Genomic DNA, 16823 nt, shown 5'->3' on the forward strand with positions numbered 1-16823 from the left:
CTTCATTTACACATGCAGACATAGTGATTTCTATGTATATGGCACATTTCATCTGCCAGAATGTTGTGTTTGCTGAGCATTGGCAAGCGACTGCTAGTGGGCGTGGCAGTGACACGTCTACAGCATTCTATGCTATGTGGTCAAATTTTTGGAGGGAATAAGTGGTATTCAACTGTTGTAAAGTTTGTTTGTAAAAAAATCGTGCGGTTCCGCTGCCGGCAAAAATGTCCTCTAGGCGCGATCCGCCGAAGTATGTGCAACTGCATGGAACTGCTGTTTTTGCATTTTGCCGTTTGTTTTGCTTGCGCAAGGGTGCAACCCAGCACCTTAGCATTTTGCCATAAATATCTAAGGTTGGAAAAGGCTAGGGTTGGCTTTGTGTGCACTCAGCCATCACAAGAGTCTGGTTGTTACTGGCCTGGTACACAAGGATATGGAGGTGACTGAGTCTAACTGTTTCTGTGAGAGGAAAGTACAAGCGGTTATAAATGGGGCAGAAATGAGAAATAGGAGTGGTTTTTGTGGGGAGGAGGTTTAAAAAGGCCTAAGCTTCACAAACAAAGGTTGAGAGCCATATATCAGCAGTTTCAGCTGTTGTGCTCATGAATGCATCCAAAATGTGGGCTCCTTATGCAGAAATTGCATAATGTATTTCCTGAAGGGGCCTTTTTAATTGCATATAACTTATAATTAAAGACCTGTCACGTATGACAATATGCCAATAGTGCCTAACTAAATGTTTTAGCACTGTTCCACCACTGTTTGCCAGCATAAGAGATTTGAGAACTGAAAACCTCATGCTCGAAAGGGCTTCTAAAGCAGCATTTTGTTGCTTCAAAGTGCTTGAGAGATTTGAAAATTAAGGGCGTCAGGCTTCTAAATCTGAATTTCTGTGCTCCAAAGAACTCTTAATTGGAGAAATTTTTTTAGTTCTCTAGAAATTTCTCCACCTTGCACTTTGCAAGCAAGGTGCAAGGTGTCTTTCACTCGTTTACAATGTTTGACCCTGTCGTACACCTGGTAAAAATGGCAGACAAGGATTGACCATCTTAATGCACTCGTGTCTGTCATTATGTGCCCTTTCTGAAGTAAAACTTGCATGCAGGATCGACCACTGGGACACGGAGAAGGAGCGGCTTGTGTTCCTGACTGACTACAGCCTCATTGTGCTCAAGTACGACTTCATCACCCTCCGGCTGCTCGAGTACCGTCGCCTGCACCTGAAGACGTTCGACGTAGTCCAGATAGGGCTTCTAACTTACCCCAACAAGTCCTTCATGCCGTGAGTGGTGCCGCTCGACATTGTGGGCGAAATGGGCATTTTTGCCATCTCTTTTAAGGAGGGAAAAGAAGTAATACCTCTGTTGCACAAATGCTTTCAGTCCTCATTGAACTCGATCTGCATTGAGGTGAGTGCAGATTGAGTTCAATGAGGATCGAAAATGCTCGTGTAACAAAGGAATAAAATGTGTTCATTTAATGGAACATATGCTTTAGTGTTGGCCATTATAGGGGCATGTTGCTCAAGGATCAGGCGGCCATAGGTAGTCATGGCACTGCATTATGATGGAGTCGTTAAACGTGTTGGACCATGCTGTGTTTGGGAAGGGTCTGGCCTTGGTGGTAATATTCTGTTCATTACCAGCGGATACTCTTGTATTCTTAATGTGTGGCCTTTTGACAAAAAGGGCACAGTAACGTGCTCAAATTTAGGGTCTTCCCTAATGCTGGAATTGCTTGCCTGACACTAATATATATTTGTTAGAGCCATTCATGAGTGTTGCTGTGAGTCTACCGGCGTGCATGATGCACTTTCCTAATTCCGCAGGAGCCCCTGTGGGGCTATAATAGGTTAACTAAAATAAATAAGATAATTTAATATTCACACTCTGCCAGCACTTGCCTATGGCTGAAGCTTATTGTGAGCCAAAATCAAATGCTTCAACTAGCCCAGCTGTCTTCTTTGATTTTAAACTTCCTCTGTAAAATGATTGGGACATTTATGTTCTTGAGAAAATATAAAAGATAGTTTTTCCTTAGGGCACCATAGCAGGCTCTGAAGAAAAATAAACATATCCAGGGGATAGCACGGTGTGCAAGTAGGTGGCATTACGAAGTTTGCTGGGACTCGGTGGGTTGTGGTGGACACAGCGGAATACTGCTTGTGATATTAAACTGATTTGATTGTGATTGTGGTTTTAAACTATTGTGATTTTAAACTTCCTCTGTAAAATGATTGGGACATTTATGTTCTTGAGAAAATATAAAAGATAGTTTTTCCTTAGGGCACCATAGCAGGCTCTGAAGGAAAATAAACATATCCAGGGGATAGCACGGTGTGCAAGTAGGTGGCATTGCGAAGTTTGCTGGGACTCGGTGGGTTGTGGTGGACACAGCGGAATACTGCTTGTGATATTAAACTGATTTGATTGTGATTGTGATTTTAAACTATTGTGATTTTAAACTTCCTCTCTAAAATGATTGGGACATTTATGTTCTTGAGAAAATATAAAAGATAGTTTTTCCTTAGGGCACCACAGCAGGCTCTGAAGGAAAATAAACATATCCAGGGGATAGCACGGTGTGCAAGTAGGTGGCATTACGAAGTTTGCTGGGACTCGGTGGGTTGTGGTGGACACAGCGGAATACTGCTTGTGATATTAAACTGATTTGATTGTGATTGTGATTTTAAACTATTGTGATTTTAAATTTCCTCTGTAAAATGATTGGGACATTTATGTTCTTGAGAAAATATAAAAGATAGTTTTTCCTTAGGGCACCATAGCAGGCTCTGAAGGAAAATAAACATATCCAGGGGATAGCACGGTGTGCAAGTAGGTGGCATTACGAAGTTTGCTGGGACTCGGTGGGTTGTGGTGGACACAGCGGAATACTGCTTGTGATATTAAACTGATTTGATTGTGATTGTGATTTTAAACTATTGTGATTTTAAACTTCCTCTGTAAAATGATTGGGACATTTATGTTCTTGAGAAAATATAAAAGATAGTTTTTCCTTAGGGCACCATAGCAGGCTCTGAAGGAAAATAAACATATCCAGGGGATAACACGGTGTGCAAGTAGGTGGCATTACGAAGTTTGCTGGGACTCGGTGGGTTGTGGTGGACACAGCGGAATACTGCTTGTGATATTAAACTGATTTGATTGTGATTGTGATTTTAAACTATTGTGATTTTAAACTTCCTCTGTAAAATGATTGGGACATTTATGTTCTTGAGAAAATATAAAAGATAGTTTTTCCTTAGGGCACCATAGCAGGCTCTGAAGGAAAATAAACATATCCAGGGGATAGCACGGTGTGCAAGTAGGTGGCATTACGAAGTTTGCTGGGACTCGGTGGGTTGTGGTGGACACAGCGGAATACTGCTTGTGATATTAAACTGATTTGATTGTGATTGTGATTTTAAACTATTGTGATTTTAAACTTCCTCTGTAAAATGATTGGGACATTTATGTTCTTGAGAAAATATAAAAGATAGTTTTTCCTTAGGGCACCATAGCAGGCTCTGAAGGAAAATAAACATATCCAGGGGATAGCACGGTGTGCAAGTAGGTGGCATTACGAAGTTTGCTGGGACTCGGTGGGTTGTGGTGGACACAGCGGAATACTGCTTGTGATATTAAACTGATTTGATTGTGATTGTGATTTTAAACTATTGTGATTTTAAACTTCCTCTGTAAAATGATTGGGACATTTATGTTCTTGAGAAAATATAAAAGATAGTTTTTCCTTAGGGCACCATAGCAGGCTCTGAAGGAAAATAAACATATCCAGGGGATAACACGGTGTGCAAGTAGGTGGCATTACGAAGTTTGCTGGGACTCGGTGGGTTGTGGTGGACACAGCGGAATACTGCTTCTGATATTAAGTGGGAGAGACTTTTGCCCTGTAGTGGTGGGCCTCACCTGGTTTGTGATGATGATGATGCATTCTCATATCCCATGCTGGTTGTGGTAAGTGGTATGCTTCTTGTGCAATATTGCAACAGTTGTTACACAGAAACAACTACTGTGGCCGCTTTCTCACTGAGGCGACCACCATGGAAACGACGCTCTTGCAACGGGCCAGGCAATACAATCGGAATGAGAGCACTGAGACAGCTGAACCAGTGAACGAGGGCACCAGGAACGGGGCCCACACTTCAACGTCCTCTACTTCTACCGATTGTGCTCCTCCTTCTTCACCTCTAATGCACATGTCAATATATTCGTACCTTTCATGTAATGTCATTCTGTCCCCAACATAAATTGAAGCTATTGATGTTTTCAATTTATGTCTTCAAATAGAAGCTGTTTATAAATTGAAGCCATTTTCCAAGACAGAAATGTTGTTAGCCGTAGTCATTTAACAGTGTCAAATATTCTTCTTGTTTTGCTGATTAGCACAAATGGACATCACGCAAACGCAATCAGTTGTTATGAATACAGTCACCGACTGTTTTTTTGGACTTGGCGGGACCCGGGAAATGGTCTGAATAATCGAATACAGTGCTGTCCACTTATAATGATACCAGATATAACGATATATCACTTATAGTGATCAAATTATTAGGCATTATCAGCTTCCCCACTGCCCCTATTTAAAATAAACCAGATATAGAGATTGATTATTGATGGTATGTCGGATACAAACGATAGCTCTTTCGCCGTCCTGTAGATGTTTACCCCGAAAAATGTTTGATAAAAGAAATAAAAAATACCGAGAAGGGAATGAAACGAAAACTCGACATAATAAGTGGCGAGAACGGAATGGCGTAGAGAAATTCGCGAGGGCCATTGCGTGCGGCTAGGAAATGAGCACTATCATCATCAAAACCGCTTTCTGTAGACGTGCAAAGGGTGCGGCTGTATTGTCATCGCCATCGCCGATTGAGACTGACGCCAGCCACGACGATGGCGCAATTGCTCTAGAGATGAAACAGCAGATTCATTGGGATTTCTGGCAAGGTTTCAAGATTGAAAGTCTCGCGAAAAAATACGGGCATTCACACTGGGCATTCACACTCTACTATTCTAAAATCATCTAGGCTAGTCCTGCAGTTCATCTAGTCACTGATCAGTTTCGTGCACACAAAAAGGGCTGCCGCCAGCGTACACGTTACTGGAAGCAATGCTTACAGCGAGCTGCCACTCAAAGAGAGTGCGAATTTCTGAATATTTTTTAAAGTATGCTTAAGTTATCCTTGTGGCTATTGATACATCCTATAATAAGGTGTTTAGTGCTGTTTACGATGATCAGTGTTGCTCAACCAGATTCACTCATTGCTGGTAAGTACGCAAGCCTACATGCATGGGGAAATACGTGGGGTTTTCTTTTTTCTTCGTTCTTCCTTTTTTTTTTGCCAGTCCAGATATAACAATAACAGGTTATAGCGATAGAATTTTCCAGTTTTTTTTTTAACATCGTTATAAGCAAACTGCACTGTAGTACGAAAAATCTGTGAACTAAAAAAATCACTTTTCTGCTTCAATAATATTGAGTTATAGCATAGTGCAATGTGCTTTCGCGCACTGCGCACGCATATGTACTAGTATGACCCAGTATGGGAGGTGCGGCCGTCAGTGCCCACGCGCTGATATTTGTCGACGCGGCAGGCATGCACGCCATCATATATCGCACAGTTCGCTCAAGGCGGTCACTATATGTGCTGTGGTGCCCCACAAAATCGGATCAAGCTAAGCTGTAATCACTGTAAGCCTCCAGTCAGAATATCTTGGCCAGTCATGCTTTCGTGATGCCCATGCCACTTCACGGCACACTCAAACGCAGCTGCACGTTACACGTGCCATGCGAAACAATGATGTTAAGTTTCCATGGTTAACGACGGCAGTGAAGACCTCAAGATGGAGCTCACCCAAAAAAAGCCAGCGGAACAAGACCAACTTCCGTCAAAATGAACAGATGTCCTTGCCCCTTCGGGTAATGGGACACTAAGGCAGCTTTTATTTAAGTCTGCAACATTCTAGAGTTCTGAGGTAGTATCATTTTTGATACTTCTCTGTAGTTATTTTTTTTGTTATGCACAAATCACCAGTGTAGTCACTGATCGAAACCGCACCATTCAAATCTCACACATCCCCACTAAGTGCTGGACAGAGCAGCAGAAAGGGAAACCTCGCCCATGCCTTCCAGTGTGACATTGGTCCGAGTCGAGTTTTATGCACCCTATCCAACATGAGGGGTCTGCTCTGCATTCGGGTGCACAAGCCCACATGGCCACAGCCATTCGCAAGGCGACATGGTCGCCTTGTGCCATTTCTCGTAATGTTGAAAGATCGCAGCTCAGTTGATCGCTGTAAAGAAGGGAGATAAATTCGAGCTGACCAAAGCAAGCATGTTCTGCTCAAAGCCCTTTCACAAAAGCGACTGTAGGCAGAACTTCTCTTTAGCATGATTTCCAGGACTTCATCAAAAATGCACAGCTTAACCGGGACGTGGTTTGTCTGATTTCCATGATAGATGTACTTCTTTAAGTACATCTATCATCATTCTCAAGAAACGCATTTGCTAAAGGGAGGAAAAGCGACATCAGGGCTGGTACTTGTACTTTCCTACAGTTCAGGTCTCATCTGTGCATCAACATTGACGTGAAGTGTTGATCACAACACACATAATTGGTTTGCAGAGTGCGATCACACAATGGGATGTCACGTGGTTGTGGTTGTACTTGCATGTCTCCTTCTGTCACGCGAGGGTACTCACTTCATGCTTTTTTGCTAAACATCGCGTAACTCATCACTCGCATGTGCTGATGGCCTTTTGCTAGCATTTAATGATTGAGAAGAATCTAATGTTGTGTCACAGGTTGTACAAGCTTTGCAAGAGCCTTTCATTACCATATTCCACGTGCCTGACAAGCTCCAGGTAATCCGTGCGGAGGTTTTATTGCATGATCTGACTTATGTCTCCCCCTCAGTACAGGTGCGGCATTATACAGTCGAATTTGGATATACGAGTTTCGCAAAATAGTTCGATATATCGATAATTCAATATACCGAAATCGTCTTGAGGCGCCGCTTGCAATAGGGAAAGATGATACCGTATTTGTCGCGTAATCAACCCATTCGCATAATGAATCCACCCTCCACTTTTGTTGCCGAGAATATAAAAAAAAAAGCGTTAGTCAGCGGCGTGTCCCTCCGTGCCGGCTGCCACATCCACAGCTCATTTATTGGCAGTGCACAAAGATGCTGCGCAGCGGTAACGTCACAGCGTGTTTATCTTTTGACTCTACTCTTAATGTTAGCTCCCGCGGTGGCAGAGAGCGAGCTTAGCAGACTGCCCATGATGGCTTGATTGCACAAGCCTGGTTCTATTTATCACGCTGCAATTGGGGCGGGCGGAGTCCACTGCCACAAAATCATTGGAAAGCCTGATAGCTGCAAATGCCGTTTGAAGTGAACAATGCTAAAAGCCGGTGTCATGATTGCAGCGGACCGCGTGCTTTCGCTGATTTATATATGCAAGGATGGGCAACTCTTGCAAGAAAAAAATGCCGCTTTTTAACGCCCGCAGCCACCATAGCTTACACTACGGCGCACATTCAGCACAACAAAAAGAATGGACGACTCTCGCAGAAAAAAAAAAAAAAAGATTACCGCTTCTTATTGCCCGTGGCCGCCATAGCTTACGCCAAGCCGCACGTTCGGCACGGCAGTAGGGATGATCGACTCCCGCAAAAAAAAAAAAAGAGGCGCATCGCAAGTCACCCACCGCGCACAGAGTTTTCGCAACACATGCTGGAGAAAGCGTCCGGTGTTCTGTCTGCCACGGGCTGAGCTGGCTCGTCGACGCATGTGTAATGCATGCTGCTGCAAACGAAGACTGGGAGAGAGAGAAAGCTCGGTAGAAGAATGGGCACACCCTTGCGCTTCGCTCTATCGCATTGTTTCTGTCTCCTGAACACCACAGCTTTGGCTCCGTCTGCTTCCTACCGGCCGTTACCAAACCGGTTCCCTCTCGTTCCTTCACCCACATGGCTTGCAAATGTCACATGCTGGCGCGCGGCAAACAATCACCTCAGATTGATGCACCTTTAGGGAAAGGGCGCGGCGCTGCTCTAGATCAGTCCCGTCGCCGAACGGTTATCTCTCATTCCGCATGTGGCTTGAAAACATCACGCAGCAAAAGGCCGAGGAGGGTTATGCGATTGTCTTTGGGGAAGGCACATCTTCCAGTGTGTGGTGCGAAGTTCGATATATTGAACGACTGGTGAAATTGACTTCGATATAAGATTCTGTTTTCCTGTTCTTCTACATGGGATTTTCAATGGGATATTTCATGAGTTCGATATGACCAAAATTCGAATTATCCGGGTTCAATATATCTGGGTTTGACTGTATTTTGTTTGACACATCGAAGCAGTTGAGCATCGAAGCTATTCACATGCGACATCATGGTTTTGCACTACCTGTTTTCTTTGATTTTGCCTCATTGCAAATAATAGCTGCAGTGTTAACATGAAAACATTTGACATAGTCCTTTATTAATGGGAATGCAGTTGAAGTTTTAAGTGAATGCTAACAAAGTTCTTGGGTGAAAATATGATATTTCAAAACATTATTGGTTTCTTCATTAAGGTATAGGTGCAGGGAGGTGCAACTTTCAGAGCATAAAAACTGCAGGATTCGGCTGAAAGCTTGAGTTTTGTAATGTCAGAAAAATATTTTCAAATCCGGCCAAGGACTGGGGTTCAAATTTAGAAGGGGAAATAAATGCACCAGTAAACTACAAAAAGCGAGGAACTGGCTTAGACATAATACCTGAATTTTTTTATTATCATCATCATCAACCCAACTATGCCCCAGTGAAGACCAAAAGCCTCTCCCATAGTTCTCTAATCAACCTCGTCCTGTGCTAGTGACTGCCATCTTAGCAACACAAGCTTCCTAACCTCATTCGCTCTCCTGACTTTGTGTCGTTGCCCCGCTATACTTGCCTTCTCTCCGAATCCGCTCCATTGCCATAAAGAAGAACCGGTTATCCCGCCAGAACATTTAGATGTTCTGCTAATGCCCATTTCTTATACTTGATTTCGAATCAAATGTCAGTAACTGGAGTCTGTTCCCTGACTGGCCCTTGCCTCTTCCTGTAGTAATGGCATTTGCATGAAACATTACACATAGTTCAGTGTGAATGGGCGAAGCAGAGCAAGTTAGAAGTGAAGGCCAGCAAACTTCCTGTGAGAAAATAAGACGTTTTGAAACCGCAAAGTGCTCCGCTTTCCTCAGTGTAATTTGAATTTGGTTTATTAGCCCTCGCGTTCTTGCCCTGCATGGCATACCAAACTTTCAAAGGGATACTGCCAAGGTGGTATTTATAACTGTTGAGTGCCTGCTAAATGCTCTCTATCCTTTTTTTTTTTATTCTCTTGGGTATTTTGCTGTAATGGCCTGGATCTGTGAATGTTACTTGCTTTGTGTACATGTTGATATTTTCTCTGACAACTTCCACTGCTTCGCTACCTGTTGTGAACTGTTGCACCCTTCTGTGGCCTTTGACAACTGGTTACTTTTGCTTTATTCGTCATAATCTCTAGACCTGCTTTTCTGCCTTGCCTTTTGGGATTCTCAAACTTACATTGCAAGTTGTCCCCTGTGTAGCCTGGTGATACAATATCATCAGCAAGACTGAGAATACTAGGGTATTCAGAGTTTGGTTTGATCTAAAACACTCCCAAGTTTAGTTCCTTGATTGTGCCTCCTATAATCACAGTGACTATCACATTTTTGCATGTATAACCTGCGCCCTGATTTTAATGCGAGAGGAAAGAGAAGCACGTTATGTCGTGATATAACATATGCAGTTCCATGAAAAAAATATGACTGACTGCCGTAAAATTCTGAGTGGCCCCCACCCAAGCAAGTGTGCCCCTCTCCCAGCAAATTCACTGCCAATTTCACATTTCGGTGCTGTTGTTTACGGTAAGCACTTCTGAAATTGCACACACAGTTATCATTTTGTTGTCGTTGACAAACGTCTATTTCAGCAAGTATGCAGTTACTCTGGGTTCACTGTATTCAATTAAAGCTGTCACTGGCTTCTTGTGAGGCTTGATCACCGTTCTAAGAGACCTGCAAATTGAGCATGATGCTCATAGCACACTTCCTGAAGATGCTGGTCACTTTTGGTTGGGATTGCCTTTTGTGTATCATTGGTCGATTTGCAAAACAGTGTGATGTTGATATGTGCCCTTTTACATGGACCATTGGTGTGAGGATGGGAACGCCTTTCAGCCACCCACTTAGCACACAGCTTTTTGCTGATAAGTTGTCAGCTTTATATACATTGGCTATTAATGCTACATGGGACGCCTGTTGTTGCCTATACCTCCCTCAATCCTGCTTAAATTCCCAAGAAACTCGCAGCCCCACTTCCTAAGAAGCACAATTTTTCAATCTCCGGTGCAAGTTATATGTGAGAAAGTGGCGGTTTTTAGGTGGGGCAGGCCACGAACCATTGCGGGTTCAAGCTTTGCATGAGCTGAGGCCCCGATCAGCTGTCACCACACATGACACTGCAGCACGTGCCCAACGTGCACGTGCAGGCATGGAGCAAAGGTCTGCTGTGTACATCAAGTAACAAAGAAAAATGTGCGCCGCGAAATGGGTAGTGCTATAACCTCTCTCACAGCAAGTGTAGGGTCACTTGGAGGGAGAGCGGGCAATCAACTTCAGGCCTGTTGAATATCACTGGGCCCTCCTCAACAGGCTTGAACCACTCCTAAGTTCGCTAAACCTTGTGCAGGCGGGCTCGAGCACACATTGTTCTGCACGGACAAAGGGGCCAGCAGACAAGAACAGTAACGTGTACGCTCCTTATGATGTCTCAGAAACGTCTCTCCCTTGTCCCCGCTCGGACCGTTGTGCAAGCGCGGAAAAGTGGAATCCGGACTCCTGCCAAAATGCGTCAAATGGCAAGGCCATTGAGACGCCAGGAGCTGTGGCCAAACGACAGTGACAAATCGTCCAGACACCTCTTCACCACCTTAGGGGGGAGAACGTTAAAAAGGAGAACACCGCAGGGCACAGATCACGGTGGCTACGCATAGCTAGTAGTGGAATGCCCGAATGCCACATCCTCGTTTTCATAGTTGCGCTGTTACCCGTCATTGGAAGTGCGTGCTAAGTGTAGAAGGAAGGCACACCAGCCGTTGCTATCCAATCTTTACTGAGGTCCCAATGTGGCGCTCATACATACTCCTCCTCGAGCTCCACGTTGTTGTGCTTCTTTTGTTGAGTCTTTCTCAAGCGTCAGGGGCAAATATTCGATACCAGGTACCCCAAGTATGCAGAACAGAAAAATTCTCTCCTCATGCAACCAGCAGACTGCGCTTCAGTTGGACCCAAAACTGCAATGGTTCATCATTGTTGATTGTCTTTGTCAAAAGTTTATAGCCCAGGGAGTTTGCATCAGAGCCTCACTGTGTGGTTCATAATGCATTCCCTTTGTGCCAGATCTTCCAAAGACGAGATTTTTTTTTCTCTTACCTTCTCCAAGGAAAAGCAATTTCATGAATGCTAAAAAATCGTCACTAGACGGATTAGAAGCAGACCACCTGTGCTCTAAACTTCTGAAAGAAGACTGTACATGACTAAAGAACAACTGAGCGTAAATGCTAAGCTCGTATCACTTGTTATAGGTGCCGTCAAAAGTATATGGAAGGCAGCTGTGCAGAAAAGTTTTAATTTCTTTTGATGCAAAGCATGGTTTAAATTGGTTAATGCACTTTTTAGATCACACGGTACCAGCTATTCTGCAATAACAATATTTAAGTGCCACGAAAATATCATCATTATAACCAGCAATTGTTATAACTGGGCTAAGCCAAGACAACAAAGAAAACATGAGAAACTTGAGAAAATTTTTTAAAGAGGAAGTAGCTTACACATTTCGCTTAAATACGCAATCAATCAGCTTAAATTTAATTTTACTGCTTCACACCAATAATGTTGACATCCCTCTGCAGGGCGTCCAACTTCTGCATATAGCTGAGTGGAAGATTTTTAGCGAAAATGATGTCTCGCAGGGACTTTATCATTCTTAGAACTTCGTGATGTGGTTTGGTTGGCAAGGTAGCAGTGTTTGTGAGGTTGTTTTTTTTCCTGTTAGGGTTTGCCCTCAGTGACCAAATGTAATTGTTATAACCAATAATCTACTGTTACGGCATTGTCATATGCGTGTTACTTTACCACAGAACACATGGCAAAGTTGACAGTGCTACGGCTGTCTATTGTTTTATTCAATATATTATTCTAAGTGGTATTGTTACTAGTGGGCTTGACTGTATACCCTTTTAAGGGTGCATGCAATGAGGACAACATTATAATTTTTTTTCTCTAATATCACCTTTAATTTACATTTCACTGCACCTGTTCATACTAGAATATGATTTGGAACAAAGAGGAAGCGTAGCATGTTCCAGGAGGCTATAAAAATTATTTGATATATTTTGCCTTTAAAGGTATGATGCAATAAAGTAGGCTACCAGCTAACATATAAAGCCCCCCTTTAGCCAAGCCGTATGGAGACCCCTGCATGGCCTAGGAGTAGCGTGCATGACTCAGCATTCGTAAGTGCTGTCGGGTGGGTTCTTGTTCCACCTTCAACCTTAAATTAGCATCCGGCAACTGCTCCCAACTCTCTGATAGATATCGTGTGGTCCTTTTAAGTTGCACAAACCATAGAGGGATCAGTGTTTCGCGATTTTCGCTCACAACTTGATTTTTTCAGTAATGGGACCTTTAATGCTATTGGGTTCACACTGGGCTTCTAAGGGCTCATTCGTCAGGGATTCGTCAGGAACTGATTCATCAGGGAGCTGTGCGATGTCACAAAACCATGTGATATGGCAGAAGCTGCCAACTTGGGCTTTACCAATAACTGAATCTGTAGTTTGAAACCTGTGGGTCAGTTTGCAGTCGCACCTGTCAGCAAGTTACCTAGCCGTCGCACGAAAATGTGCTGCAGCTGCAGTGATAGTTCACAAAGTTTGGAGCAAAATAACCTAATACTACTAGCCTGAAAGGCCAATGAGGTTATGCATGTTGCTTGAAGGTTTTAGTTGATGATCTTATTAGGGGTGCCAAAAGCCATATTGGTCCCCCGTGCCTTTTTGTGTCTTTTTAAGAATCGCATGTTCTGCTCAGCAATTTGCAAATCAGCTTGTTTAAAACCGAATGCTTTTGCTGCCAGCACACAACCACCTGAGCATGCTGGTCATTATGTAGGAAGCTGAGCTCTGTCATGGACACGGTGCGTGACCGGCTGGTCTCTCCTAGACGCCGGGGTGGCGGCAGTGGCGGCGGTGGGGGCATGACTCATGCTGCTGCTGCTGCTGCTGCTGCTGTCCCTCCCAGCCGAGACATTCTCACAGGCTGTGGGGATTTTGAGAGCGAGGAGGCCACACCTCTCTTTCCTGCTTCCTGCTCTTCTCCTGACAACAGGTCTATGCTTCCTCTCTCTCACTCTCTGATGCTGTCTTTTCTTCTTTTCTTGTCTTTTTTTTCGTCAACATATAGCATGACTACCTGTTTACTGTAGTATTAATGAAACAGCTCCTGCCCTGCACATTTTTATTTAACCATACTAAATGCTATGCAAAAGATCTTGGTTTCGAATGGTATTGGGTTACTTCAGATTTAATGATTGATTGATTCATTCATTCATTCATTTCCCTTTACATCCTTCGTCTTTCTTTATACACTTCTCCCTTCTTTTCTCTTTTCTCTATTGTTTTCTTGTTTTGTTCTTCCACTTCTTTTTCGTTTCCCCTTCTTTGTTTTTTTACCTCTCTCTTACTCTTGCTCCTTCCTCTCCTTTTGTGTTTTTTTTTTTTCCTCATGTATTTCAAGCTACCCACTATCTCTGGCTTGTCATTGCTTCTGCTGATGTCGCAAACAGCAGAAATGACCCCCCAGTGCAAGATTTGTATATGACCAGTTGCCAGATATAAATGGCTCCAGCTCCAGTAATGGAGGTCAGTGTTCAAGTTAAATTTTGCACCCCAAAGCACATGTTTTGAATCAAATATGATCAGTATGCTGTCCTGCTTGCAGTTTGTCCCAGCATAACTTCGACCTCCCCCCCATAAATTTATGTTCTGTGCAGTCCTCGAAACCAGGAAGGCGTGCGCTGCATCTGGGATCGGGGCACCCACTTGCCACTCCTCAAGGTGCGTGCATCTCTCACATCCGTTGACATAAACGCATACTTATGACTGAAACTTCATTTCCATTTGGTGAATCATATGCTGTCGAAGAGCACCCGAGGAGAATTTAGAATTTGGTGCACTTTTTCCCAGTGAGGACACCCACCCACTTATTTAGTGGGTGTTTTGGAGAGAGTGTCACCCGTGGTCAGGTATGTAGGACATCTTTATAAGAAGAATGTGGATAAGAAAAAAGTGGTGCATGGCTTGCTTCTCTTGTGCATATGCAATTCATCGTAACATGAGTACATGGCTACTGTTAGATGAGTGCACCTGCTCAGCACTGGACTGAATCTTTTCACTGGACCTTTGGATAGCACTTTGTACAAATAGCGGCAAAGCGTTCTTCGGCTTGATCCGGTGTATAATGATTTTTTAAGCTTGTAGTGGTTGGGCCTAGGACAGAATGATGTGAGTCGTCTTTTTGAAAATGCCAGAATTATGGGCCACATAGCAAGCTTTAATTGTGGGTTCGTTATGCTTTCCAGCTTGGAAATCACGCCAAAGAGTGCGTTTTATTTTGTTTTGAAAAGGAGTTGCTTCAGATTTCTCAAAAAAAAAAAAAATCCGAATTCTTTATGCTATTAACACGGCACTTTGAGGTCTTCATTTTCTGTCAACTCAGATGGTGTCATGTCATCCGGTACCACTTCAGCCTTCTTTCATATATGTATGTTTCTTCATATATCTTCGTCTCCTTCGTCGTCTTCACGGCTGTTCAAGGCCATTCGTGACTGCGACCACGAACTACGCGACGGGCCGAAACCTGGCATAGTATTGCTTTCGCAGTAAAACAGAAGAAGAAATAATCTTTACTAAACAATAATTCTTGTTCACTAAAGTGAGCAGAGAGAAGAATAATGTCAGTATGGCAACCTTGCACCTAGCAGAAAATGAGAAAAAGGGTCATGGATAACAGCTAAAAGACATGGCAGGTATAGGTCCTACCCTGTATCCCTAAGATCCTTCGAAAGTGTATTGTAATGTAGCTCACTTAGTGTAGCTTGTACCACAAACACATTCCAGAAACAAATGCAAATGAGAACGCTTTGCAACAAACACCGTGTTGCACAGTTACATGCATCCCGTAGAATGCTTCTCTCATATAAACCGTTTAGTCCTTGCAGCTCAGATTTCACACAGAAACAGTGTTTAGTTTGCAGATTTTTTAATGCCAAATCTGTTTAAAGTACTTGCCTAATTCGTTCAGAAGAAGTTGAAGGTTCCTGTCGTATGTGGCAGCGGTGGTGAAGCAAGACAAGTTGTAGCCCCAGCGATGCCACTGGTGTTGCCAGCTTGTGCTGTTTGCAACATCTCTGTTGCAGGAAAGGAGAGGCGAATGTTGTTTTGTGGAAGGTTGTTGCAAGCAGCACAAGGTGGCACCACTAGTGCCATTACTGAGGCAGTAGCTCGTCTTTCTTTGCTGCCGCCACATAAGATTGCAACATCCAACTTCTTCTGATCAAATCAGCCAAGTACCCCAAACGAATTTGGTTTTAAAATAGGCTGTTGGCCAAATGCCGTTTCTGTGTCAAATTTGAGCGCCAAGGATTCAGCGGTTCAGCTGGGAGAAGCAATCTATGGTGCGCATGCAATTGTGCAACGTGCTGTAGGTATACAAAGAGGTAGGGGGGATGAGGGCAGTGGCCACACTAATAGCAACGGGAAAAGGAGCCGCAAATTTTTACCTACAATGTCCCCCGCTACCTAGGAGGCACTAATAGGCATGACCGTAAACTCCTGGTCTTGTGAAGAGCGATCTGTGCACACCTGCAACACCTAGCGACAGTTTGAATTGGCTGAGTGGATCAGGTTCAGGTACTTCAAAGCACTGCTGTATGTGACAGCCTGTCTTGCAGACCAAGTGCTATGAGTGCAGTGGTGACAGGTAAGAGGTAAACATTGAAACTTGATTTTAGATGAATATATATGCCATATTTTCCATTTTATAAGATGCACCCCTTATATTTAGAGGGTTTGGTGCCACATTGATGTACTTCTAAAAGATATAAACAGCTTTGCAGCTTTTGTGCCGTGGCCACATGTTATTTAGGAATCTTGCTCAAAATGAAAAAAGAAAATCCATTTAAGACGTACTGTTATATAAAGGCGCACTAGCAAAATTTTTTGTAAAAAATATGCATCCTATATGCTGTAAAAAATGGTATCTAGAGTACCCTTGGAGCCATTATGAAGCATGGCAGTGGCAGTGGTGCAGCTTAGCAGAGAAATCGGCAACAGTAAAAGCAAACCACAGCCTTAACAGACGGGAAAAAAATGTGCATTAACTTGCAGTGGCGAATTCAGTTAAGTAAAACCTCGTCTGTTCGACTACTGGCTTTGGATGATGCGGGCCTTACATGGGCTAGTTTGAAAAGGTTTCTGAAGAAGCCATGCAGATTGTGTTATGACAGGCATGGCTAGCAATCGCCCGAACCGCCATCCTCAAACCTAAGTTGCAGGGTGTGATGTTTTGCACGCAATCCTGATGCACATGCAGTGGCAGGCATGGTGGCAGTCGGAGGGTTTTCTCCGAAAGCAGTCAGACCACCACATGGGTTGGCCTTTTGCTTCTCTAAGCTTCATGCAGGCT

General features: G+C 43.6%; 1 protein-coding gene across 2 annotated transcripts in view; it reads left to right on the forward strand.

Annotated features, from left to right (window-relative positions):
• LOC146195919 (tumor protein p63-regulated gene 1-like protein) overlaps window positions 1-16823 on the forward strand; it is a 34618-nt gene that overhangs the window by 6765 nt on the left and 11030 nt on the right. The window contains exons 4-6 of one of the 2 annotated variants that reach the window (XM_084597960.1): window positions 1106-1282; window positions 13251-13466; window positions 14131-14194. In XM_084597960.1, the coding sequence (XP_084454086.1) occupies window positions 1106-1282; window positions 13251-13466; window positions 14131-14194 (457 nt within the window). The remainder of the gene's footprint in view (window positions 1-1105; window positions 1283-13250; window positions 13467-14130; window positions 14195-16823) is intronic. The other variant, XM_084597959.1, reaches the window with a different exon arrangement.

The sequence above is a fragment of the Amblyomma maculatum genome, chromosome 3 (genome assembly GCF_055883805.1).
Source record: "Amblyomma maculatum isolate TAMU_Amacu chromosome 3, ASM5588380v1, whole genome shotgun sequence".
Taxonomy (NCBI): Eukaryota; Metazoa; Arthropoda; class Arachnida; order Ixodida; family Ixodidae; genus Amblyomma; species Amblyomma maculatum.